Source organism: Lotus japonicus, chromosome 5 (assembly GCF_012489685.1).
Source record: "Lotus japonicus ecotype B-129 chromosome 5, LjGifu_v1.2".
In the NCBI taxonomy this organism is placed as follows: Eukaryota; Viridiplantae; Streptophyta; class Magnoliopsida; order Fabales; family Fabaceae; genus Lotus; species Lotus japonicus.
The window spans coordinates 60,874,690-60,900,360 of record NC_080045.1 but is presented as its reverse complement, the minus strand read 5'-3'; the positions used below and the strand labels follow the sequence as shown (position 1 = coordinate 60,900,360).

Genomic DNA, 25,671 nt, shown 5'->3' with positions numbered 1-25,671 from the left:
AAATCCAGCAAGAAGCATAATAGGAGGATGTTAACCAATGAATCAGCTAGATTAAGGCAAATTAAGTTCTTCATCACATCATTTATAAAATTAAGATCGATGAGTACAACCAACATTGGCATTCCACGTTTCAGAAGCAAATCCCGCAACTAATCACAAAGAAAAATTAATTATCAGTAGACTAAAGATTATAATAGGCATGTGGTGAACCTTTCATGGTCTGCTTTACTCTTACGCAAATCTGTGGATCTTAGGGTCAGCGATCTTCAGATTTAGCACCGAATTCTACTTCCCATGGCTCTTTCAAAAGCAAACCTTCAGATGCTAGCAAAAAAAGATCAAAGCATTCTTCAAAATCTAATAGAATAGAAAAAATATCAAAGCTTTGTATTCAAAGAAGTTGTAGCAAACTATGTCTCAAACACAAAACTGTGAGAGCAAGAGTAAATCATTATCAATTAATAGCACACAAATAAGCTCAAAGATGAAGGCTTCAAAATGGAAAAAGAGATGGAATAACTCAAACACCTTACGGTACCATTCCTTTGGGGATCAGGTTGGATTCAGTTTTCACAAAGAATCAAGCAAAGGTTAGGAAAAGAGGAGATGGAACTAACCTGATGCAGAAGATGTAGAAAGAAAAATGGGATAAAAAAATTTCAAGAGAGATGAAGAAGACGGAAGCAAGGAGTAAAGAAGTGAAAGAGAAAAATGAGAAGAGATAGGGATTTTTTTATTTTTTATTTTTTAATATTTCCCTTTCCAATTGATGGTGTGACTGACATGTGCAGCTTTATTTCATTTCAAAGTTTTTTGAAATTTTTCAGAAGAAGAAGAGCGGGAAGTTAAAAGAAGAAGAGTGTGGGTACTTGAAATAAGAAGAAAACTTAAAATAATCCAGGAAAAATGAGAAGGTGACACGTAACCCGGAAGGGGTTTCTTTTCTCAGAGTATATTGAACTAATTGAAGTGTTGCATGTTCTCACTCCTTCTAAAAAATATAAGTGGGAGTAAATTAGTATTCCCTATATATATATATTATATATATAGTCAAACTAAATTATGTTTCATTCATGTATTTTTTTAATAACATGCACATACATAAAAGTTACAAGTAATTAATTTAATAATATTATTTAAAGTCAATTTCTAAATATAGTTAATAAATATAATTATTACATTGAATATTTTATTTTTTATTACTTAATATATTTTTTATATACAATATATTACTTAATTTTTTTATTTTTGTGATTGATAGTTAATATTTTAAAATATATTAATATGTAAAATTTTAATTATATTTATGACAGATTTAAAATTAGTGTAGTAATATTTAATAAAATTTCAATATAAAGAGTCAATAGTAATTAATTAGTATTGTCTTTTTTTGAATATAGTAATTAATTCGTATTGTCGTTAGCAAGGAATGTTTTTATTGATAATTAATATTTGACTAATTATTATATTTAACATTTTAATTGTATGGATGAGTGGTTTTAAAATTAATATTTAATACAATTAGTAATATAAGTATTCATTATTAATTAAAAGATTTGTTATTAATTCAAGGTTTAACTCAAATTTATTTATATACTAGATAGTAGGTAGAATACATGTGCGTTACACGGTTTTATTTGAAAGTTATTAATATAAAAAATTATTATTAACTTTCTAAGATTGTTATTAAAGAATTATTGTTATTAATATTATTGTTTTTAATATATAATAAATTGGAAATATATTAGTAGAAAAATTATAATAAACTATTTAATATTGTTAATTTCTCCATAACTAATTAATTTTGATAAATGCTTTTAGTCAAGATCCTATTCATGAACAAATTTCAATGCCAGATTTGTCCTTTATCGTATGATTTCCTCAGTATATAAGCTTGAGCGATGTATACATAATACAAGATCCTAAATTAGAGAGAGAGATTCAAGTTTATAGATGGCTGCTACTCTAGTAATGTGGTTTTGTTCATTTTATGTGGCGATTTCTCTCATTTTCTGTCTTCATGGAGTTGATGGAAGTTTGGAGTCAAACATCACTCATCCAAAGACTATCAAGGTATACACTAACTTTGATTCATAGAGTTCAGCGCAAACAAATTAAAATCCTTTCATTTAATAAAAAATTTCATGTGTTTTGTGAAATTTTTAAAAAAATGCAGACCGAATATGGAGACATCTACGATTGCGTGGACCTATACAAGCAACCCGCCTTTCAACATCCTTTACTCAAGGATCATAAAATCAAGGCTTTTCCTGAGCAAATTGAAGATTCCAACAATTTAAGTTATGGATTGAAGGAGGGATGTCCACTAGGAACAGTTCCCATAAGGAGAATAACAAAGGAGGAACAATTACTAGCTGAAGACATGTTCACACAGCAATTTCAACCATCTGCGACAACCTTTCAAAACAACAAGCAACAAAGTAGGGTGAGCATTCAAAACTAGTTTCTTTTTTTCCTTTCTGAAAAGTAAATAGAGTTTGCATATATAAATGATTTTCTTGTAACATTTTTTGGAACTGATTAAAATTCATTAAGCGGAAACGATATATGTTTCAGTTTTCAGGAATCGTAGCAAGACCCGTAAACCGCAAGTATGGTGAAGCTTTAGCATATATGAGCACACATAACCCATCAGTTGGGAATGGACAACTAAGTGGTTCTGTCATATCTGCTGAATGTGATGTTGGTGGTTTTGATACCGTACGAGCTGGATGGATGGTACATGTTCAAAAATTACCTTGGCACTCTTTAAAATTATTATTGAAGATATATAAATTAATTAGAATGCATGGATAATAATCTTGTCCAAATATCAAATTAATTAATTATATATGGAGCATATTTTGGTTTGGTGCCACAGGTATATCCAGATCTCTATAGAGGAGACAAGCGTACTCGATTTTTCACTGCTTGGGGTGTATGTTATCTTCCCTTTCTCAACCCTTAATTATCTTCTATCATCAAGTAGCTATATTTATTTCCTCTATTTATAATTTTGCTCAATTGTATGATATTTTAAAGATGAAATAAATATTTTGGATGAAGTGTAATACTATATATTTATCTCTTAGGTGATGAGAGTGTAAGTTAAGAAATAAGCGGGGAGTGAAGTTTAATTTAAACTTCTTTAGGGGATGAAAGGGTGAAAGGGTAATTTACTCCAATGTTTAATAAGACACTTACTTCATTTTAAATTTTTGTCGATTATTTAGGCAAGCGATATATATAAGGGAACACAAACAGGTTGCTTCAATACTTACTGTCCTGGCTTTGTTCAAATAAATCCGAAGTTACCACTTGATTTTATCATCAACCAACTCTCGGTCACTGGAGGGGCATATTCTTACATCAAGCTCCACATTACATTGGTGAGTCTTTTATTGTGATCCTAACATTGATTCATCAATTATTTATTACAAATGTTGTATTTCTCATACTAGAATTGCTTGCATGCAGCACCTAGACGGTTGGTATTTAACTCATACCGAAGACAATTTTTTAATTGGGTATTGGCCTCTTGCATTATTCAATTGCTTAAGAGATGGTGCTAAGGTGTTAAGTTGGGGAGGGTGGGTGTCTAGTGTGACACAAAATTTGCCAATGATGGGAGACGGTCTTCTAGGGAATATTGGCAGCGTGTTCAGGCAAGTTTTATCTGATGTCAAACCAAATTTGATGATTACACAAAGTAATTGCTACAAGGCAGGATTTAACCCCGCCAAGGGTAGTTATTGGGGTCAGAGTTTTTGGTATGGGGGTAATGGTGGAGATTTAAGGAAATGCCCACTTTAGTGAGGTGAATCACAACTTTGTATGGAAATATATAATAATGTTTTTTTTGTTATTTGTGCTCGGGGTCCCTAACTATAGTCAGGAATCGGAATATGTCCCTAAATTATTTTTTAATGTTTTCCATCCTTTAACTTGTAGAACCGTTTGGCTTTCATCCTTTTAACGGTTTCATGCTTACTTGGCCTTTGTAAGTGCTGATATGTCATTTAATTGTTTTTTTTTTATATTTTTTCCACCTAACAGAATTAATTACATCCCAATCTTGCAACCCAAAATCCAATAACTCAAACCCAGAAATGCAAACACCCTTGCCATTCTTTTTCTTCACACCACCTCTTCACGTTTCTCCATTTCCACTTCTTCCGCTCACCACTATTTTCACATTCCAGCACAAATTTACATAAGTCACAACCCATAAAAGACAAAGCAAAAATTGAAAAAGACGCAAGAATAAACAAAAGTTGCAACCACCGTGAGTCCCATAAACAAACCTCCACCAACAACGGCGGCGAAGATCGAGTACCAGCCACACTAATCCAGATCGAGGGGGTACCTGAAGGAAGCATGGGAAATGATGGGGCCTTCGTTACTGGACTCGATGGTGACGGAGTCGAATGGGAAGGGGTTGGGCCTTGAGGGTGTTTGTGAAAATGATTATGTGAGGAAGCATGCGATGGTGAATTGGAGGCTGAAGCTTTGATGAAGATGATTATAGATGTTTGTAGATGACGATGAAGGTGAAAAATATTTGATTTTAAATTTTCTCAATTTTTTGGATTTTTATTTTTAATTAACTTTTTTATTTTAATTATGGAATAAAATAAAAACTGAAATTAATTTTCTACGTGTAATTAAAAGCTGGTTAAATAACTGGCATGTCACCACTTACCAGCAAGTTTGCATGCCAAGTAAGCATGGAACCGGTAAATGGATGAAAGTCAAACGGTTTTATAAGTTAAAGAATGAAAAACATTAAAAATTTTGTTTTAGGATGTATCCCAATTCCTGACTATAGTTCAAAGAGCCCGAGCATAAATAACCCTTTTTGTTTTATACATCAGAAAAGGTAATAATGCTCTTCTATACTGAATAACAATATTGTTGTATTTGCTTTCAAAAAAATAACATTAATTGGTTTTAACTTCTTTATGTGTTGTATTGCTTTTTTAACTGAATTAAAAATATTTCAAATAAAGTAATAAATTTTACCAAATACTTTATGATAAAATATTTATTTTATACGATTTTCAATAATAAAGTAATTTTAAAAGTTAAACTTATAATTAGTATTAGCATAAAATATTATTCAATAAATTTAAATTTATTCAAATTTTTTGCTTACCAAAAATTTTTTATTCAAATTTGGTCATAGTTATTTTCTCAAGTAATTTTGACTACTATATAATAGAGTTAAAATAATAAATAGTATTTTATTACTTTTTTTATTTTAACTATGAATTTTATTCACATATAAAAATAGTGCGTAGTTTACTCATTACCCGTGTTGAAATTTTTAGATATAAAAAGTGAAGGGTAATGGATATGCACTGTCAGTGTAAAACTGTTTTACACTGACAACCAATCACAACATGCCATATAAGTGAAATAATATCTTTCATCTTAAATTTTAATTAAAACAAGAATATATTTGCTGATGTGGCGGAATTCAATTGGGCGACTGTGTAAACAAAGTTTACACTGACAGTGTATACCCATTAAATTCTTTGTCCAACATATAAGGTCTAAATTAAGTGCTAACTTTTATTTTCACAATAAGTGTTAACTTTCCTCCTTCATAAAATCGCAAGTGGGAGTAAATTAGCAAATCTCATATATAAAAATGAAATAAAAAAAAATATTTTTCATTCATGTATTTTTTAATAACATGCACATACATAAAAGTTACAAGTAATTAAGTTAATAATATTATTTAAAGTCAATTTTCTAAATATAGTTAATAAATAGGCTTAAATACTCTGAAGGTCCCTGAAATTGTTCCTCGTACGAAAATAAGTCCCTAGAAATTTTTTTTCCGATTCCGAATCTTTGGAAAAAAAAATTAATCAGAATAGGTCCCTACACTTGTTACCAGCTTGGGTGGCTCAATTTTTGCTGAGTCATTGATTCCACGTGGCTTTTAGTTTTTTTTTTAAATACACATGGATTTAAAAAAAAAATTAAACATTTAAATTTAAAATTAAAATCTTATTAACCTTATTAAACGCTCACCCCTAAGATAGAAAGGGGTGAGCGTTTAATAAGGTTAATAAGATTTTAAATTTAAATTTAAATGTTTAATTTTATTTTTTTAATCCATGTGTATTTAAAAAAAGTATAAAAGCGACGTGGAATATTTGACTCAGCAAAAATTAAGCCACATAAGCTGGAAACACGAGTAGGGACCTATTCTGATTAAAAAAAATTCAGGGATTCGGAATCAGAATTTTTTTTCAGGGACTTATTTTCGTACGGGAGACAATTTCAGGGACCTCTAGAGTATTTAAACCTAATAAATATAATTATTTCATTGAATACTTATTATTATTATTTTTTTTGAAATCCAAATATATATTAATAATGAGGGAAGAGGTTAAGCTTGAAAATAGGACAATGGAGATAACAAAAACAAAAATCTCCAACCATTTGCAAGAGTACACAAGCACTTAGCCCCTACAAACAACAAGAACCTCCCAGAACAAAAGAAAAACCCAAAAGGAATAAAGTCGAAGACCTAAACCAGATACAAAAACCAACATCAAGAGCAACCTCACCACTCAGGGCGGTCACCACTCCTCCATCTCTTGTGCTAGGTCACGTATAGTCGCCTCGTCCCCACCGTCAAAATTAAAAACCCACAAGTTTGCCAACCAACCATGCCTTTTTGGCCCGCGTCTAATAGCAACCACCTGGGGCGCTCCAAGAATCCAATGGAGCAAGACAAGTCAAGGGCGTGAACGCACTAGAGGAAAGAGTCTTCACCCTCAACTGCAACCAAACTCACACAGGTGACAAGGGGCAACTGACGAGGTCTGCGTCTTCTCTTGACCTTTTTTGGGTGCCCTCTCCCACGAGGAAGAGAAATGGAAGAGGTCTCAGACGATCCCCCGTCTTAATGCTCTGTTTGGATGTAGAGATGAAAATGAGTGGAAGGAATATAAGTGGAAAGAATATAAGCGGAAAATGAGGTGATTTTTGAGTTGTTTGGATTGATAGAAAAAGAAGGAAGAATGAAAGGAAATGTGTGAATGATAATTAGATAATTACTATTTTACTCATTTTTATATATTTTTTAAATCTTTGTAGGCTTGAAAAAGTGAAAGTTCACGTGCATCAAGAGAATATCTTGCCTTTGTCAGTTTTCTCACCATCTTTGGGTGGAAAACTTTTGAGGTTTTTTACTTGTACGGTTTTCCACTCATATTACTTTCTTAGGTGTTCCAAACACTTAAGAATCTTACTTTCCATCCAATATCAACTCTACCAATTTCCCTCCCCACAACTTCCACTCAAACAAACACAGTGTAAAGGTAAAACTGCTAAAGGGAGAAGCCAACTCAAAAGCTGAAACATCAAGTCTCTCCACTGCTCTAGCCGCAACGGAACACTCGAAGCAAGAAAAGAAGAATCCACAGCCAGCAAAGAAGCACCACAAGTAGAAGAAGGGATATCCAAGCGTACCTCAAGGCCAGCCGAGCTTGTTGGAGACTCAACAAACAAACATGAATAAAACAGATCCAAAGACAGTGGAGGAAGAAACCCACGAGAGATAGATTTCAGAAATTTAAAGATCTCAGGATCAAAAACCAGAGACAACTTCTGTCTACCCTCGAAAATCAAAGAAGACGAAGGAAGCCCTAAAACCATAGAGCTTCTCTCCACCATCCCTAGAACATCGCACCCAACTGAATGTGGCTCCTCCTCTGCCACCATCAAAGCCCTCCATTCAGACCTAAAATCTACATCAACCACCTCCGCAGAGTCAAACCCCCTAGAAGCTACCACAAATCAAGAGAGGAAGGCTTAACAATTGACAAACACCCACTATTTGAAAAAAACTTCTGGAAAAAGAAGGCAATCTTTCTCCCAATCATCAAACTCTTTTACAACACCCTTATTGAAATCCAAGACAATAATCTATGGAAAAAGAACAACATCAGGGATCATATTATCCTGATAGCAGGACCCAGTGAAGACACCAAACAAGTCATCATCAAAAGAAGAAATAGAAGTTTTCAACTGCAAATTGTGCTCTCCCCTCAAAAATTCACTCCACGATCTAGAAGCGGAGACAAACCTATCCTTCAATTCAAGCCATGCTTGAGGCGACTCAAACACCTTCATCTTCTCCTCCTTCTGAAACTTACAAACAAGACCACCCATTTTGCAATCTCTGGCCATGGACACTCCGGTTGTCTTCAAATTTTCCTCATCCCTAGGAAATTTGGCTTTTGTCACTGATAAAGTTGCCCTTCCCATTCTCACCATCAAGAGCCTTGATTATAGGAGAAGCATGATCACCTGAAAGAAAACAGACAAAACCAAAACGGAAACACCTCCAATTTTGCGATTACGCTGAATGAAGACGTCCAGAAGCCTCCTAAACTGAGCAAACAACCCGCGCACCTGGTGGTAGCCTACCTCCTCCGCTATACCATCGACGAAGAGAGTAGAAATCTGTCGATCCCTTAGTCATGTTCGAAACACCCAACACACCCTTGGAGGATTCGAAGCCCATGCCCTGGACAGGACCCTCAGAATCATCCACTGGTTCCCCTTCGCCTGCCTCATCCCCGTCAAGAGGAGGCCCATGGCCACCCGATGCAGCTAGACCATGAGAACCACCGCTTGCTTTCGCGGAACCTAACATTGAGACAAGTCAAAAATGAAGAAGGCAACAGGACAAACAGAAGCACAATCAGTCAGCTCCGCGAAAGCAAATCGAAGCCTCGCCACAGGAAAAAAGGAACTCTTGCGTGAACCTGAGCATCGAACAAAGAAAATGTCCAGAGTGTTTGAACCAAGGTTTTGAGCGTTCGTACAAAGAAAAGGTCGGAGCCACGCCGCATTAAAGAATAAGGTTGTCGTGTAGGAAGCAAGGGTTGAGAGTCTTCAGCCACGACAGCACTACTAGAAAAACTAGTTTTCACATCGGGTATTTTTGAGTTTTAACATCGGTTTTTATCCGATGTAAACAATGTTGATGTGGTATCTCCTAACCTTTTCACATCGGGTTTATACCTTTCACATCGGTTCAGTCAGCCAACTGATGTGAAATGTACACTTTTCACATCGGTTCTGTCAGCCAACCGATGTGAAAAGTACACTTTTCATATCGGTTCTGTCAGCCAACCGATGTGAAATGTATACTTTTCACATCGGTTAGACAAAAAACCGACTTTTCACATCGGTTAGACTGAAAACCGATGTGAATGCTCAACAATTTTTTTTTCCACACGAATTTGACCTGAATATACATATTTTTTTAATGAAAATTTATTAACATAAAAAGAGATCTTGAGAACACACTCTCTCAAGTGAGTTAAACATCCAAGGTCCCAGCAAAAAAGAAAACATAATAGCCTAAAAGAACTAGAACAATTCAGCAATTCTAGTTCTTTAAATGTACTTAAACAGCAACTGCTCATGAAATTAGGACAAAATAGTTAAACATCAACAATTCAGCAAAACAGCAACAGTTCAGCAAATTAATGCCCCAAGCAGGAAAGCCACCAGCACCATAAGCATAAATTAGGAGAGCAGCGGAGGTGAGCAACTTTGAACCCTATAAACAGATGCAATAAATACAGAGATCAACAATCTAGTGACACAAGAGCCAACTAATATCTGGAAAATGAGAAGAAAAGGTTAGCACAAGAGCCAACTAATATCTGGAAAACTAACACAGTGACACAATATCAGGAATGTTACAGGCTAAGACAATCTAGTGACACAATAATGGAAAATTAATCACTGAATCTAACCACTATCATTTTCTTCACTGTAATTAAAGGTTCTGTCATATAGGACAGTAAGGAACTACCTATCTATAAGTTGTTTGAATGAGGGTATATAAATGCCTGTACAAGTTGAGCTCTTTAACAGAAATAGAATTAGTTAGAGCCTGAGTACAGAAACTAACCCACTAAGAGTCTATTCACATCATAAATTATCAGCTTGTAATGACTAGGTATATTGCATACTCTAACAGAATACAATATATCATGGAAAAGAATTCCCAGAAACCAACTACCCTTGAGCTCTGATCACACACCTCTCTTACATTGAAAATATTTACTCCATCCAACCAGAAAAATATCACACTTCAATGTTCAAGACATGCTCAAAGACAACCTAAAATAGTTTTAAAGTGAATATTAGATAGGTAAGCTTCTGCAAAGTACCTTTCAACTCAGCTGCTACTGTTTTTTCAACTCAAGCTAAGTACCTTTCCACAACAGGTGCCAAGCTTCTGCAAAGTATCAAAAGAAAGGTAAGATAAAAACAAAAGCAAAGGGAGTCGCTATAAGAAGGCATCACAAAGCCAAAAGAAAAAGACTATCTAAACTAGAAAACAAATGACACAACACTGCCAGCAAAAGAAAGGTAAGATAAAAACAAAAGCAAAGAAACAAGACTATCAATACTATGATGGCTTTAACTTATTCTCAATTTAAAGCCAAAAGAAAAAGACTATCAATACTCTTGAGCTCTCACAAACAGCAACAATAATTGGAGACAACAGAATTTTCAGCAGAAAAAGACTATCAATACCCTTTGTTCTTTATGTTCCTTTAGTCTTTACTAGGATTGTGACCCGTGCTATGCATCACCTAAGAGTTACAGACAGTACAGGTTTGCAACAACCAGAACAGTAAAATGTTCCATCCTCAATTGTTACTGCCTTGTGGCAACTGCATGCAGAGTACCACCACTTCTCCCCTTTAGCAAGGCCAGTAACTCGTGCTACAACCGTAAACACACCATCCTACATGAAAGAATGCACTCGTAATAAACTGTGAATAGTGATATGAATTGATAATAAACTTTCAATTTAATTGGAAAGAATCAACTACAAACTAAGAGTGATTAAGTTAAAACAACCTCCTCAGTCTCATTGAGCTATTTCAGATCCTTCCTAGGATAAAGAGTTAAAAACTCCTCCTTCTGATATGTGAAAATCATCATCATCTTCTGATTCAGCCAATGGCATGTCCGCCTCGATGCCATAAAGAGCCAACCTTGCTGTATCATAATCATTCAAATCATACAAGTTCAATTCACATCTATTTTACAGGGACTAAAAACATATTTGACCCAAAAGAAACAAATTGTTCAGTAGCAGTTTTAGTCTTAAGCTGAGACCCTTGCTATTCCATGATGTGTGAAATAATTAAATGGTTTGAAAAAACCACTTACAGGATCAGCAATGGCATGCTTGTCCAATACCGTAGTAATTAATAAACATCAGAAACCACAAAGAGGAAGGTTAAAACAGCTATAAACAACTAAAATCATTGTCTATATAACTTTCTTACGACCTTTGGCTCAACCTTCAATCGGAAAGTGACGAACTTGTCAGACTTGGGAACCACAAAGACAACCATGATCAACTACAAAAAAGGAAAACTTTGTGAGTCAGACATAACTTCATTGGTATCTATTGGGCATGGATTCTGCCTCAGATGCTTAATTAATTTTTCCAAAATAATTCCTAACTTTTTCATTGAAGAGGGACAGTTCCTGTTAGAAATATCGGTCTAGCTTGTAATTTAACACATTACTTCTCATAATCCTTAGAATGAGTGCCCCAATATCTAGCATAGAGCACATTGACCATCCACATCCAGTGAAAAGCATGGAGTGAAATAAGAGTATGTGTTACAGTCCCACTAAGAAAGTCAGACAAAAACTTCAAGAAAGATGCTCCCCACCACAGTTCAGAATGAATTGCACAGATATGTGATCAGAAGAAATATGACTCCCACAAAGATTTTTCATACACGCAGAAGGAAATAGTTTGTTGGAGAAATGTGCTCCAACTCAATTATCAAAATAGTTTTTCATACGCTTATTTTTTTTTCTTTATTCACAAAGGACTAACATGCTAAGGCTCATCACTGATTTATAGTGTTCTCCATAATCTTCCCTTCTTTCTAAGTTATCCCTGTCCATATCTGGTGACGTCAAAGCATTATACATATTCATGTTTTCTAGACAAGAAAATAAATAATAGGGAAATGTAAAATTGTATGTACTGGGGACCAAGCTTGGTTAAGCTGAATCAGTTTTAACTCCATCTAGATGCATTACATCAAGGAGAACATGTGCTTGATCCAACCATCCAAGTGAAATGTACAAAATAATGACATGAACCAATTGCAGAACTGTCATTGGAAATTGGGGAATCTTTTCTTTCTACCTAAAGAAGAATTACTGCCAAGTGTTGGGGAGAGTAATAATGGCTAATAAAATAGACTTTATTAATAGTAGACAACAGGAGGCCTAAGCTGAATTGAGATTTTAAGACTTTGAGGCATAACAATAGAGCTGAAGAGATACTGAAATTTTCTTACAAAGCTGTATGAACAGAATGAATGAGATACAACCACATCAATAACACATACACCACCTCTTGCAATGATGTAGCCATTTGAGTTAAAAAAAAAAAGTCACATTCTCCCACTGTCAATTCAAGCTTAGCTGAGTTTTTAAGATACAGTCCATTCATTGGAATTAACTTAGATTCATCAGGAACCACCCTCGCCCTCACATTGAAAAGAATCTTTAATTCATGGAAAGATGCATGGTACACACCAGTATTTGGGACAAGAGAGAAGAATATAAAATTATACACCTTACCCTCAGGGTAAACCTGGAATAAAATTGAAGCCCTGCTTAAGAACAATAGTAAATAAGGGAAACCACTGCTCAGAAGAAAATAAAATTGAAGCCCGAGATTAGCTATGATACTTAACCTCTAAGTAAAAAACATACATGCAAAAGATCTAAACTTACCCATAATTCCATTCAGAACAAGTGTATAGACCAATCCGGAGATGCACATATGGCCCTGCTACTGCTATTACCTCCCCAAATTTAACCAAGCCTCACTTGCCTTCAAAATTATACTGCCAAGCCAAAGTATATTATATAATAGAAACCCAATGCATTGTAATTTAAAACAACCAAAAGAGAGTCAAAAATCTAATGGACAACGAATCTGTAGAAATAAAGTGGGACTTCTATAACTGAATCGAACTCAACTCCACTTAAGCAATAATTATTCCTACAATATATGCATATAAAAAAAACATGCATATCAGAACTTACTTTCAATTTATTCATTTATACCAGTGAGGGGTAGCTTAACAGCTGAAAGAGAGTTAACTGAAATTAGGGGCAACAGGACGAGCACAGAACTTTTGTGAGCTACTTACTTGATTCAAACGCCCATAGGGGCAGGCATACGAAAATAAACTCGGTAGATGGGTGAATTTATAGGAGAAAGTTGTTGCTTACAGGTTAGGGGGAGCCTTCAAAATAATTGGAATCCATCTGTAATCCATCTGAAATTTTTCCTTTTCAGCTAAGGTCCAACATTAAACTCTCTCAATCAACCAAAACCTAAACGACGCTAATAATCCCAATCCACATCAAATCAAGTTTCAACAACAAGCACTAAACCAATCAAGCTTTCAAAGGATTTGTAACCAGTTAGATTCATTCATATATTCATAGATTGAAGAAAAAACCAACAGTATGTTATGAACACTGCAAACTTCAAAACCCATATCAAACAATATGCTCCAATCCATGAAACAAAGAACAAGAAAGCAACGCACCTTAACGCAAGGAATCAAAGTGGACCACAGAGCTGCACGAGCGACGACGAGCGACTGCGGAACAACGGCGAGACTGAGAGAGAATGAGAGTGAGGTGAATGGTGAGCTAGCGACGGCGAACAACGGCGAAACAGGACCTGCACAACGCACGAGCGACGGCGAGCGACGGCGAGCGACGGCGAGCGACGGCGAAAGAGGAGCAAGAGCGTAGGCGACTTAGGTTTTCAACGGTGAAAGAGGAAGAAAGCACTTTGAATGAATACTGATCTTTGTATCCTGTGTAAAAATTAAAAAAAAAAGTGATCTTTCACAACGGTTATAACAAAACCGATGTCAAAACTCAAAAAACTGAGACTTTTCACATCGGTTATAATATAACCGATGTGAAAACTTAAGAAAAGATGGGCTTTTTACATCGCTTATATTATAACCGATGTAAAAAGTACTTCATTAAAATTTCAAAAATGCCACCGCATTTAGCTTTCACATCGCTTATTCTAACAACCGTTGTAAAAAGTGTTTCCTAATTACTTTTCACATCAGACATATTCCTAACTGATGTGAAAACTATCATAAAACTTCACGATAATTTCAATATTGCCACCGCGTCATCTTTTACATCAGGTAATTGATTAACCGATGTGAAAACCCTGATGTGAAAAGTCTTTTTTCTAGTAGTGCAGGAACGAGCATGAAAGGACAAAAAACATAGGACAATTCATGCAAGCAAACTTCGATTGGAAACATCAGCGGTTGGTCGGTTGTCGTCGCTAAGCCACCTTCGTCCTGAACCCCACTATCGCCTTGAGTAGGCTATGGAGTCACGCGAGCTCTAGCAGCATACGAATAGGAGGATACGCTCTACGTACAGAGCTCGAAGGAAGGAACACTGTAGAGAACGAACATGCTAGAGGGATACGCCGTCAGATCGAAGTCGCCAGGAGCGAGGCCACTGCCGCTCAAGAAGCAAGTGCGTCAGGAACTCTAGAGGTGAAATCGCCGCCGCCACCAATAGTAATTACATGTTATCATAAGTCCTATATTTTAATTTTTATTACTTAATATATTTTTATATACAATATATTACTTAATTTTGTTTTATTTTTGTGATTGATAGTTAATATTTTAACAAATATTAATATGTAATATTTTAATTATATTTGTATTTGACTAATTTGTATATTTAAGATTTTAATTGTATGGACAAGTGGTTTTAAAATGAATATTTAATACAATTAGTAATATAAAGAGTCACTATTAATTGAAAACGTTTTAATTAATTCAAAGTTTAACTCAAATTTACTTATATACTAGATAGAATACATGTGCGTTACAAGGTTTTATTTGAAAGTTATTAATATAAAAAAATATTATTAACTTTCTAAGATTGTTATTAAATATTTATTGTTATTAATATTATTGTTTTTTAATATTTTATAAATTGGAAATATATTAATAGAAAATTATTAATAACTATTTAATATTGTTAATTAATTTCTCCATAATTAATTACTTTTAATAAATACTTTTACTCAAGTTCCTATTCATGAACAAATTTCAATGCCAGATTTGTCCTTTATTGTATGATTTCCTCATTATATAAGCTTGAGCGATGTATACATAAAAAATACAAGATCCTAGATTAAAAAGAGAGATTCAAGTTTATAGATGGCTACTACTCTAGTAATGTGGTTTTGTCCATTTTATGTGGTGATTTCTCTCATTTTCTGTCTTCATGGAGTTGATGGAAGTTTGGAGTCAAACATCACTCATCCAAAGACTATCAAGGTATACACTAACTTTGATTCATAGAGTTCAGCGCAAACATATTAAAATTCTTTCATTTAATAAAAAGTTTCATGTGTTTTGTGTTTTGTGAAATTAAAAAAAAAATGCAGACTGAATATGGAGACATCTACGATTGCGTGGACCTATACAAGCAACCCGCCTTTCAACATCCTTTACTCAAGGATCATAAAATCAAGGCTTTTCCTGAGCAAATTGAAGTTTCCAACAATTTAAGTTATGGATTGAAGGAGGGATGTCCACTAGGAACAGTTCCCATAAGGAGAATAACAAAGGAAGAACAATCCTGATACTATCCTGATAGCAGGACCCAGTGAAGACACCAAACAAGTCATCATCAAAAGAAGAAATAGAAGTTTTCAACTGCAAATTGTGCTCTCCCCTCAAAAATTCACTCCACGATCTAGAAGCGGAGACAAACCTATCCTTCAATTCAAGCCATGCTTGAGGCGACTCAAACACCTTCATCTTCTCCTCCTTCTGAGACTTACAAACAAGACCACCCATTTTGCAATCTCTGGCCATGGACACTTCAGTTGTCTTCAAATTTTCCTCATCCCTAGGAAATTTGGCTTTTGTCACTGATAAAGTTGCCCTTCCCATTCTCACCATCAAGAGCCTTGATTATAGGAGAAGCATGATCACCTGAAAGAAAACAGACAAAACCAAAACGGAAACACCTCCAATTTTGCGATTACGCTGAATGAAGACGTCCAGAAGCCTCCTAAACTGAGCAAACAACCCGCGCACCTGGTGGTAGCCTACCTCCTCCGCTATACCATCGACGAAGAGAGTAGAAATATGTCGATCCCTTAGTCATGTTCGAAACACCCAACACACCCTTGGAGGATCCGAAGCCCATGCTCTGGACAGGACCCTCAGAATCATCCACCGGTTCCCCGGCCCTTCGCCTGCCTCATCCCCGTCAAGAGGAGACCCATGGCCACCCGATGCAGCTAGACCATGAGAACCACCGCTTGCTTTCGCGGAACCTAACATTGAGACAAGTCAAAAATGAAGAAGGCAACAGGACAAACAGAAGCACAATCAGTCGGCTCCGCGAAAGCAAATTGAAGCCTCGCCACTGGAAAAGAGGAACTCCTGTGTGAACCTGAGCATCGAACAAAGAAAATGTCCAGAGTGTTTGAACCAAGGTTTTGAGCGTTCGTACAAAGAAAAGGTCGGAGCCACGCCGCATTAAAGAATAAGGCCGTCGTGTAGGAAGCAAGGGCTGAGAGTCTTCAGCCACGATATAAACGAGCATGAAAGGACAAAAAACATAGGACAATTCATGCAAGCAAACTTCGATTGGAAACATCAATGGTTGGTCGGTTGTCGTCGCTGAGCCACCTTCGTCCTGAACCCCACTATCGCCTTGAGTAGGCTATGGAGTCACGCGAGCTCTAGCAGCATACGAACAGGAGGATACGATGTACGTACAGAGCTCGAAGGAAGGAACACTGCAGAGAACGAACATGCTAGAGGGATACGCCGTTAGATCGAAGTCGCCAGGAGCGAGGCCACTGCCGCTCAAGAAGCAAGTGCGTCAGGAACTCTAGAGGTGAAATCGCCGCCGCCACCAATAGTAATTACATGTTATCATAAGTCCTATATTTTAATTTTTATATACAATATATTACTTAATTTTGTTTTATTTTTGTGATTTTTTTTTTTGGTTTTATTTTTGTGATTGATAGTTAATATTTTAACAAATATTAATATGTAATATTTTAATTATATTTATGAGAGGTTTTAAAATTTATATTAATATTTAATAAAATTTCAATATAAAGATCGAGTCAACAGTAATTAATTAGTATTTTCGTTAGCCAGGAATGTTTTTATTGATAATTAATATTTGAGGTTCAAAAAAGATAATTAATATTTGACTAATTAGTATATTTAAGATTTTAATTGTATGGACAAGTGGTTTTAAAATGAATGTTTAATACAATTAGTAATATAAAGAGTCACTATTAATATTTATAATTAATATTTGAGGTTCAAAAAAGATAATTAATATTTGACTAATTTGTATATTTAAGATTTTAATTGTATGGACGAGTGGTTTTAAAATGAATATTTAATACAATTAGTAATATAAAGAGTCACTATTAATTGAAAACGTTTTAATTAATTCAAGGTTTAACTCAAATTTACTTATATACTAGATAGAATACAGGTGCGTTACACGGTTTTATTTGAAAGTTATTAATATAAAAAAATATTATTAACTTTCTTAGATTGTTATTAAATATTTATTGTTATTAATATTATTGTTTTTTAATATTTTATAAATTGGAAATATATTAATAGAAAATTATTAATAACTATTTAATATTGTTAATTAATTTCTCCATAATTAATTACTTTTAATAAATACTTTTACTCAAGTTCCTATTCATGAACAAATTTCAATGCCAGATTTGTCCTTTATTGTATGATTTCCTCATTATATAAGCTTGAGCGATGTATACATAAAAAAATACAAGATCCTAAATTAAAGAGAGAGATTCAAGTTTATAGATGGCTACTACTCTAGTAATGTGGTTTTGTACATGTTATGTGGTGATTTCTCTCATTTTCTGTCTTCATGGAGTTGATGGAAGTTTGGAGTCAAACATCACTCATCCAAAGACTATCAAGGTATACACTAACTTTGATTCATAGAGTTCAGCGCAAACAAATTAAAATTCTTTCATTTAATAAAAAGTTTCATGTGTTTTGTGTTTTGTGAAATTAAAAAAAAAATGCAGACTGAATATGGAGACATCTACGATTGCGTGGACCTATACAAGCAACCCGCCTTTCAACATCCTTTACTCAAGAATCATAAAATCAAGGCTTTTCCTGAGCAAATTGAAGTTTCCAACAATTTAAGTTATGGATTGAAGGAGGGATGTCCACTAGGAACAGTTCCCATAAGGAGAATAACAAAGGAGGAACAATTACTAGCTGAAGACATGTTCACACAGCAATTTCAACCATCTGCTACAACCTTTCAAAACAACAAGCAACAAAGTAGGGTGAGCATTCAAAACTAGTTTCTTTTTTGTTTTCTGAAAATTAAATAGAGTATGCATACATAAATGATTTTCTTGTAATAGTTTTTGAAAGTGGTTAAAATTCATTAAACGGAAACGATATATATACGTTACAGTTTTCAGGAATCGTAGCAAGACCCGTATACCGCAAGTATGGTCTAGCTTCGGCATATATGAGCACACATAACCCATCAGTTGGGAATGGACAACTAAGTGGTTCTGTCATATCTCTTGAATGTGATGTTGGTGGTTTTGATACCATACGAGCTGGATGGATGGTACATGTTCAAAAATTACCTTGGCACTCTTTAAAATTATTATTGAAGATATATAAATTAATTAGAATGCATGGATAATAATCTTGTCCAAATATCAAATTAATTAATTATATATGGAGCATATTTTGGTTTGGTGTCACAGGTATATCCAGATCTCTATAGAGGAGACAAGCGTACTCGATTTTTCGCTGCTTGGGGTGTATGTTATCTTCCCTTTATCAACCCTTGATTATCTTCTATCATCAAGTAGCTATATTTATTTCCTCTATTTATAATTTTATATTATAATTTTGCTCAATAGTATGATATTTTAAAGATGAAATTAATATTTTGGATGAAGTGTAATACTATATATTTATCTCTTAGGTGATGGGAGTGTTAGTTAAGAAATAAGCGGGGAGTGAAGTTTAATTTAAACTTCTTTAGGGGATGAAAGGGTAATATACTCCTATAATTAATAAGACACTTACTTCATTTTAAATTTTTCTGTCGATTATTTAGGCAAGCGATATATATAAGGGAACACAAAAAGGTTGCTTCAATACTTACTGTCCTGGCTTTGTTCAAATAAATCCGAAGTTACCACTTGATTTTATCATTAGCCAACTCTCAGTCACTGGAGGGGCATATTCTTACATCAAGCTCGATATTGAATTGGTGAGTTTTTTTATTGTAATCCCAACATTGATTCATCAATTATTTATTACAAATGTTGTATTTTTCATACTAGAATTTCTTGCATGCAGCACCTAGACGGTTGGTATTTAATTCATACCGAAAACAATGTATTAATTGGGTATTGGCCTCTTGCATTATTCAATTGCTTAAATACTGGTGCTAAGGTCTTAAGTTGGGGAGGGTGGGTGTCTAGTGTGACACAAAATTTGCCAATGATGGGAGATGGTCTTCATGGGAATATTGGCAGTGTATTCAGGCAAGTTGTATCTGATGTCAAACCAGATTTGCTTATTACACAAAGTAATTGCTATAAGGCAGGAGTTAACCCCGCCAAAGGTAGTTATTGGGGTCAGAGCTTTTGGTATGGGGGTAATGGTGGAGATTTAAGGAAATGCCCACTTTAGTGAGGTGGATCACAGCTTTGTATGGAAAATATAATAATGCTTTTTTTTATAATCGGAAAAGGTAATAATGCTCTTCTATATACTGAATAATAACATTGTTGTATTTGCTTTAAAAAAAACAACATTGGTTGTAACGTTTTTTTTTTGTGTTGTATTGCTTTTTTACATTTTGCTTTGGAGTTTCATTAAGAAATTTTACAAGACTTGAAAAAAAAAAAAAAAGACATTTTACAAGGTTCCGTAAATTAATTTAAGGAATACATAAATTAAATTCCACATATTTTAATTAAGGGACCTGATTGTAGCATTAAGGAAAGTGCGAGACAAAAATCTTGCAATAAGAAGTAGGGGGACTAAAATCGCTCAAAGATAAAATAAGGTGGGCTAAAAGTGAAATTAAGTCTTTTTTATATTAGTTATGTTGTAACGTTAATGAATAAAATAAAATAAAAATAATAATCTAAAGAGTGTATTATATAATACTAGATATAATATCCGTGCGTTGCACTGGTTTAATTTCTAATATTTTTTGACATTATGTAAAATTTATTATAGTTTAAGTAAATAAATTTTGAAATAGTTTTTAATAAGGATATTGAATAAAATAAAAAAAGTGTTGAGATATTTTTATAAAAAATATTAGAATTATCTCTTCGTGTAAATAATAATTAATATTACTCAGAAATGCCATCCCGACTAATTCTGGGATCTCATGTGGATTGTGTCTATTGGAGGATGAATCAGTATCTCACCTCTTTTTCTCCTGCTCAATAGCTTGGAAGGTTTGGATGAAATTATGTAGATGGCTTGGGGTAAGTACTGTTTTACCGATGAATGTCAGAGCTCACTTTCTCCATTTTGGTTTCATCTTAGGGGCAGGGAAGAATATGAAATGTGTATCAACTCTGCTGTGGATTGCTGCAATATCCTCTTTATGGTTTTATCGTAACAAAGCAATTTTTGAAGGTGGTGTGGTGGACGTTGAAAAAATTACAGAACTGATACAATTTAAAGTTTGGCTATGGCTTAAAGCTAAGGGGAGGAATTTCCAGGCCTCTTCTTCAGATTGGATTCTGAATCCTATTTGTTGTATTACAGCTTTGTGACTGCTATTCTGTGGGGACGTTTGATATTGCTTGAATCCCTTGTCTTTTTGGTACTGTTACTGGCTTAATATTCTTAGGCTTGGAGCTGTTGCTATATTATGGTGGAGCTAGGTTGATTTGTTGGGGGATTGATACCATGCCTTGTTTTTACTAGTTGCTTTGTTGGTGTAAAGGAATCTTTGCTTGATATAGTTGAAGCTGTACTGCTAAACTGGCTTCGGGTGGTAGTGCTATGGATTTATTTTCATTCAGTTTCAATTAGTGGGTGGGTTTTGTAATTTCTCCTTGGAGGTATTGTTATGGCCTTCTAAAATATGTACTCTTTTTCCTTTTCCAGGTTTTTCCCAAGGGGGTTTTCCTGGGAAGGTTTTAATGAGGCATATTTTATTATGCTGTGCTTTCAAGGAGGAGGGGGTTTATTCCTGACATGTTTTTTCACTGTTTTTTGCTTCTTTCTTACTACTTTATCTTTCTTCCTCTTTGTATTGGGTTGAAGTACCCCTTGTACTTCATTCAATATATTCATTTGGCTTATCAAAAAAAAATTAATATTACTCAAATTTAATAGTTGATGTTTAATCACTAGCACCGATGTAATTTTAATTATTTATTTATTTAATCATTTGAAAAATAATTAACTGAATTAAAAATATTTCAAATAAAGTAATAAATTTTTAATATCACCAATACTTTATATAAAATATTTATTTTATAATTTTATCAATAATAAAGTAATTTTAAAAGTTAAATTTATAATTAGTATTAGTTTAATAGCATAAAATATTATTTGGTAAATTTAAATTTATTTAAATTTAGTCAGAATTATTTTCTCAAGCAATTTTTCCTTCTATATAGTAGATTTAAAATAATAAATAGTATTTTATTACTTTTTAATTTTAATTATGATTTTTTTTCACATATAAAATAGTGCGTAGTTTACCTCAATTTATTTTGATAATTAATATTATAACTTGATAAAATATATTTTTAAAAGGACAGTAAAATTTTTATAATATTTTAAAAATATAGTAATATTCCTGAAAATTTATTTTAACAATATTTCATAACTATAACTTGAGGCAAATGTGACAATTGATTCATAATTTTGTCAACTAATTTGATTTGTTTCAAGTCTCTTTTACACAAACACACCTATATATGTAGGGTTAAATATGTGATAGCCACATGACCACTCATGTGACTTTTTTAAAAAGTAACATGCATGACTTAATATTTTAATCCTTACTTTTCCTTATTTGATTTGATGCTCATGATTTATTTCAATATTTTCGTTTAAAATGATCATTCTCATAAGATAAGATACACCCCTTATGAAAATATAGATATAGATATAGTTAACATTAATACTTAATATATTTGTTATATATAAAAACAATAATTTATTTTTTATTCATTTTTTAAAAAATTCGTAGAATGATTAAAGATTTAAAATAAATAATATTAAAATGAAATACTAATTAATATTTTATTAACTTAAAGGTCAAGTCAATTTCACTTATATAGATAAGTATTATTATTAGATTTAAAATTTTCCTCATATTTTGATTAATAATTAAAAGTTAAGTAATTTTAAGTAATTAATAGAAGGCTTAAATGCACTTTTGGACCCCAAGTTTACATTTTTTGCTATTGTTGACCATGATCTTTTTTTTCTACGAATTGAGACCCTTTCCAGGCAATTTGCATGCAGAAGATGGCTGATTTTTTTGCCTGGAAAGGGTCCTAATTCGTAGAAAAAAAAGATCAGGGTCAATAATCACAAAAAATGTAAACTTGGGGATACAAAAGTGCATTTAAGCCTTAATAGAATGAACAATATAAAAGGTTATTAATAACTAATTAATTTTTTTTTATTAATAAGAAGGTCAAGTCCAATATTAGTTTTGCTTTTTAATATAATTAATTTCTTTAAAAAACTATTAATTTTTAAATATTTTGAATGGTTTCACAATTAGTAATTAATATAAATATAATATAATAAATAACATAAAATGGTATAAACAACTCATTAATTAATTTGTCCCCGTATAATAGCTCAAGTGGTAGGAACTGATGACACATATGAGTTCCTAATTCATAGTTCAAGTCAAAAAAATTCTTAGTATACACATCCGGTACCCGATCACCCTCTGGACGCTGTTAGATTCGGGATCTAATCAAAGTTAAGGCTCATCAACCCCTCCTCCAGAGTGTACTGTGTTATTATCGAACCCGAGAGTTCTTCTCACACATTCAACCTGGGTTGCCAACTTACCTACCCATTTTGGGTAGTTGAAGTCAATTTTACTTATATGGAGAAAAATATGGATGATGTACTTAACTTTGATAGATAATATTTTTGTTATATATGTGTCAAGTCAGACTCGGGGTTCCCTGCAACGCAACATATTAGGTTTTTCTTTGCGCAATCCCTTTCATTTTGCGACTCCTTTGCTGCTACCGTCGCCGTTTGCCCTTGCCGTCCGCCTCTAGTTCTCTCCGCCGGCAGCCGCGTCTGTGCCGTCGACTCACATGGAGGTAAATCGGACTCACTCCCTCGAATGAACCTTCTTCACTGATTAGTAATTATTTGATCACACATTCACACTTGTTAATCTTTGCATGCATTTTGTGTATATATTTGCTTATATATATTCTGATTCAGATTGAAACCCAGAAGTGTTTGCAAATGGGTGAAGATTTGATCACTGAAATCCTATTGAGGTTGCCGGCGAAATCTCTTGTACGCTTCAAGGCTGTGTGCAAGTTGTGGCGGTCTCTCATATCCGATCCCCACTTTGCAACATCACATTTTGAACGTGCTGCTCGTGCTCATAGACTCTTGTTCACTACCCCTAATGGCATTCGAACCATGGACTTAGAGGGTTCGCTTAACCCTGATCGTATTTCTGAAACAATATATTATGATTTTTTATCTACCCATGATGATTATGATTTTTTGTCTACCCCTATTCGAATTGAAGGTTCGTTTAGAGGCTTTCTGCTAGTGAACTGTAATGAAAGTCTCTACCTGTGGAATCCATCCATACGTGTCCACAAACCAATACCTTCTTCATCTCTTGTTGACAGTACCACCAATGTTTTTTATCATCTATATGGTTTTGGTTACGATTCATCGAACGATGACTACTTGTTGGTTCAAGTGCCTATTACAGACACATCCTCACCTACTGATTTATCATATGTGCAGTTTTTCTCATTGAGAGCTAATATGTGGAAATATACTCAGGGTGTTGATTTGCCTTCCTTAACCACTATTGAACTTAGTGCTGGGTTGCTCTTCAACGAGGCCATTCACTGGAAGGCTTGGAACTGGAACTGGGTGGCTGGTAGTGTGAAGTATTTTATCATTGCCTTTGATTTAATGGAAAAGAGACTTTTAGAGATACCCCAGCCTCATGGTCTACTTCCCCATGATTTTGGGTCTTTTACTTTGTGGGTGCATGGAAGATTTTTTAGTCTATCAGTTTTGTTGGGAGATACAATTGAAATATGGGTTATGAAGAAATACAAAATACAATCATCTTGGACCAAGACTCTTGTTCTATCTTCGAAGACCCTTTTCCCATTATGCTCTACAAAAGGGGGTGATATTGTCATGTTTTCTGGAACAAATCTCACAAAGTATAGTGATGAAGGAGTACCAGGAGAACAACTAGAATATTGCGACCATTTTGGTTTTCTAAATTCATCAGTGCCCTTGTATACAGAGTCTATGCTTTCGCTCCCTGATGTTTGTGGGTGAAATCTATATATATTTAAAATAAAGAAGCAGGTTTTACGGCCTAGAGGCAATTTAGTAATTCAATATTCCATTGTACTACATTCAAAACTTGACTGTGGTTATTTTAGTAGAAATACATAATTATTTGTCTTAGATTCAATTAGAGTCGTTCGTTCCATCTGCCTTTTGCCTTCGAAAACTATGGTTAGGCAATGAGATTCAATTTTATATTCTTCAAAGCATGTTGAAAGTTGTAAAACCTTTGTAGGTCTTTTCATTCACTCTGTTTATCTCTTTCTTCTAATTTTAGTTTTTGTTTCGTCATGACGTTTCGATTGTTTTCAATCGCTTTGTTCCTCATTCAAGAAATGCTCGATGATGCACATGGCAGCGGTGGAGGAGGAGAGATTGATGGAGATAGGGCTTCCATGGCAGGGGTGAGCGCACATTCCAGGTCGTGAAGCCGAAGATATCAAAAGTTGCCAAGGCCTCTTTAGGATTTGAGGCAGACCAGGGGCACTGTTGGTGTTAGATTCAGCTCCTCGCTATCCATTAAAGCAAGAAGATGCAGCAACCTTATCAGCGAAACAACTTCTCTTCAATCTCAGTTCCTAACCAATCACCACAGTTGTATTTCTGCATCTAAGCCTTCAAATTACAAAATAAGCTCATAATGGTCATGATACAATACTCCAGAGCAAATTGAATATGATAAGATAAGAACCATAACATTGAACGTTTCATACCTTAACATGACCAAGTTTTCTGCTATCTGTATTTCTAATTATGTTCTTGTTGCTTCAGATGGGAGATAAAGTGCATAGAGGATAAGTTAATTGCATTTGTAGTGGATCCTAATGGTTACCTTTTTGAGATCATTCAGAGTTGTTTTCTCTCATTCCCAAAGTAAAACCCCTTGAGAATAAGTGCCATTTTGGTGCTCAAACGATTAGAG

At 34.1% G+C, this 25,671-nt stretch overlaps 3 protein-coding genes across 3 annotated transcripts; all 3 read left to right on the top strand.

Annotated features, from left to right (window-relative positions):
• The first annotated feature begins 1,953 nt into the window (after positions 1 to 1,953).
• LOC130719927 (uncharacterized) lies at positions 1,954 to 3,813 on the top strand. The gene is made up of 4 exons (XM_057570521.1): positions 1,954 to 2,073; positions 2,177 to 2,446; positions 2,578 to 2,739; positions 3,478 to 3,813. Exons 1-4 carry the CDS (start codon positions 1,954 to 1,956, stop codon positions 3,811 to 3,813), a joined length of 888 nt encoding a protein of 295 aa, XP_057426504.1.
• A 14,174-nt stretch (positions 3,814 to 17,987) lies between these two features.
• On the top strand, positions 17,988 to 19,865 carry LOC130719926 (uncharacterized). Its single transcript, XM_057570520.1, has 5 exons — positions 17,988 to 18,107; positions 18,218 to 18,487; positions 18,622 to 18,783; positions 19,285 to 19,440; positions 19,530 to 19,865. Exons 1-5 carry the CDS (start codon positions 17,988 to 17,990, stop codon positions 19,863 to 19,865), a joined length of 1,044 nt encoding a protein of 347 aa, XP_057426503.1.
• Positions 19,866 to 23,347: 3,482 nt separating this feature from the next.
• LOC130721462 (F-box/kelch-repeat protein At3g23880-like) lies at positions 23,348 to 24,876 on the top strand. The gene is made up of 2 exons (XM_057572260.1): positions 23,348 to 23,509; positions 23,637 to 24,876. The coding sequence occupies exons 1-2, from the start codon at positions 23,504 to 23,506 to the stop codon at positions 24,735 to 24,737; spliced, it is 1,107 nt and encodes a 368-aa protein (XP_057428243.1). The 5' UTR covers positions 23,348 to 23,503; the 3' UTR covers positions 24,738 to 24,876.
• Positions 24,877 to 25,671: the final 795 nt, after the last annotated feature.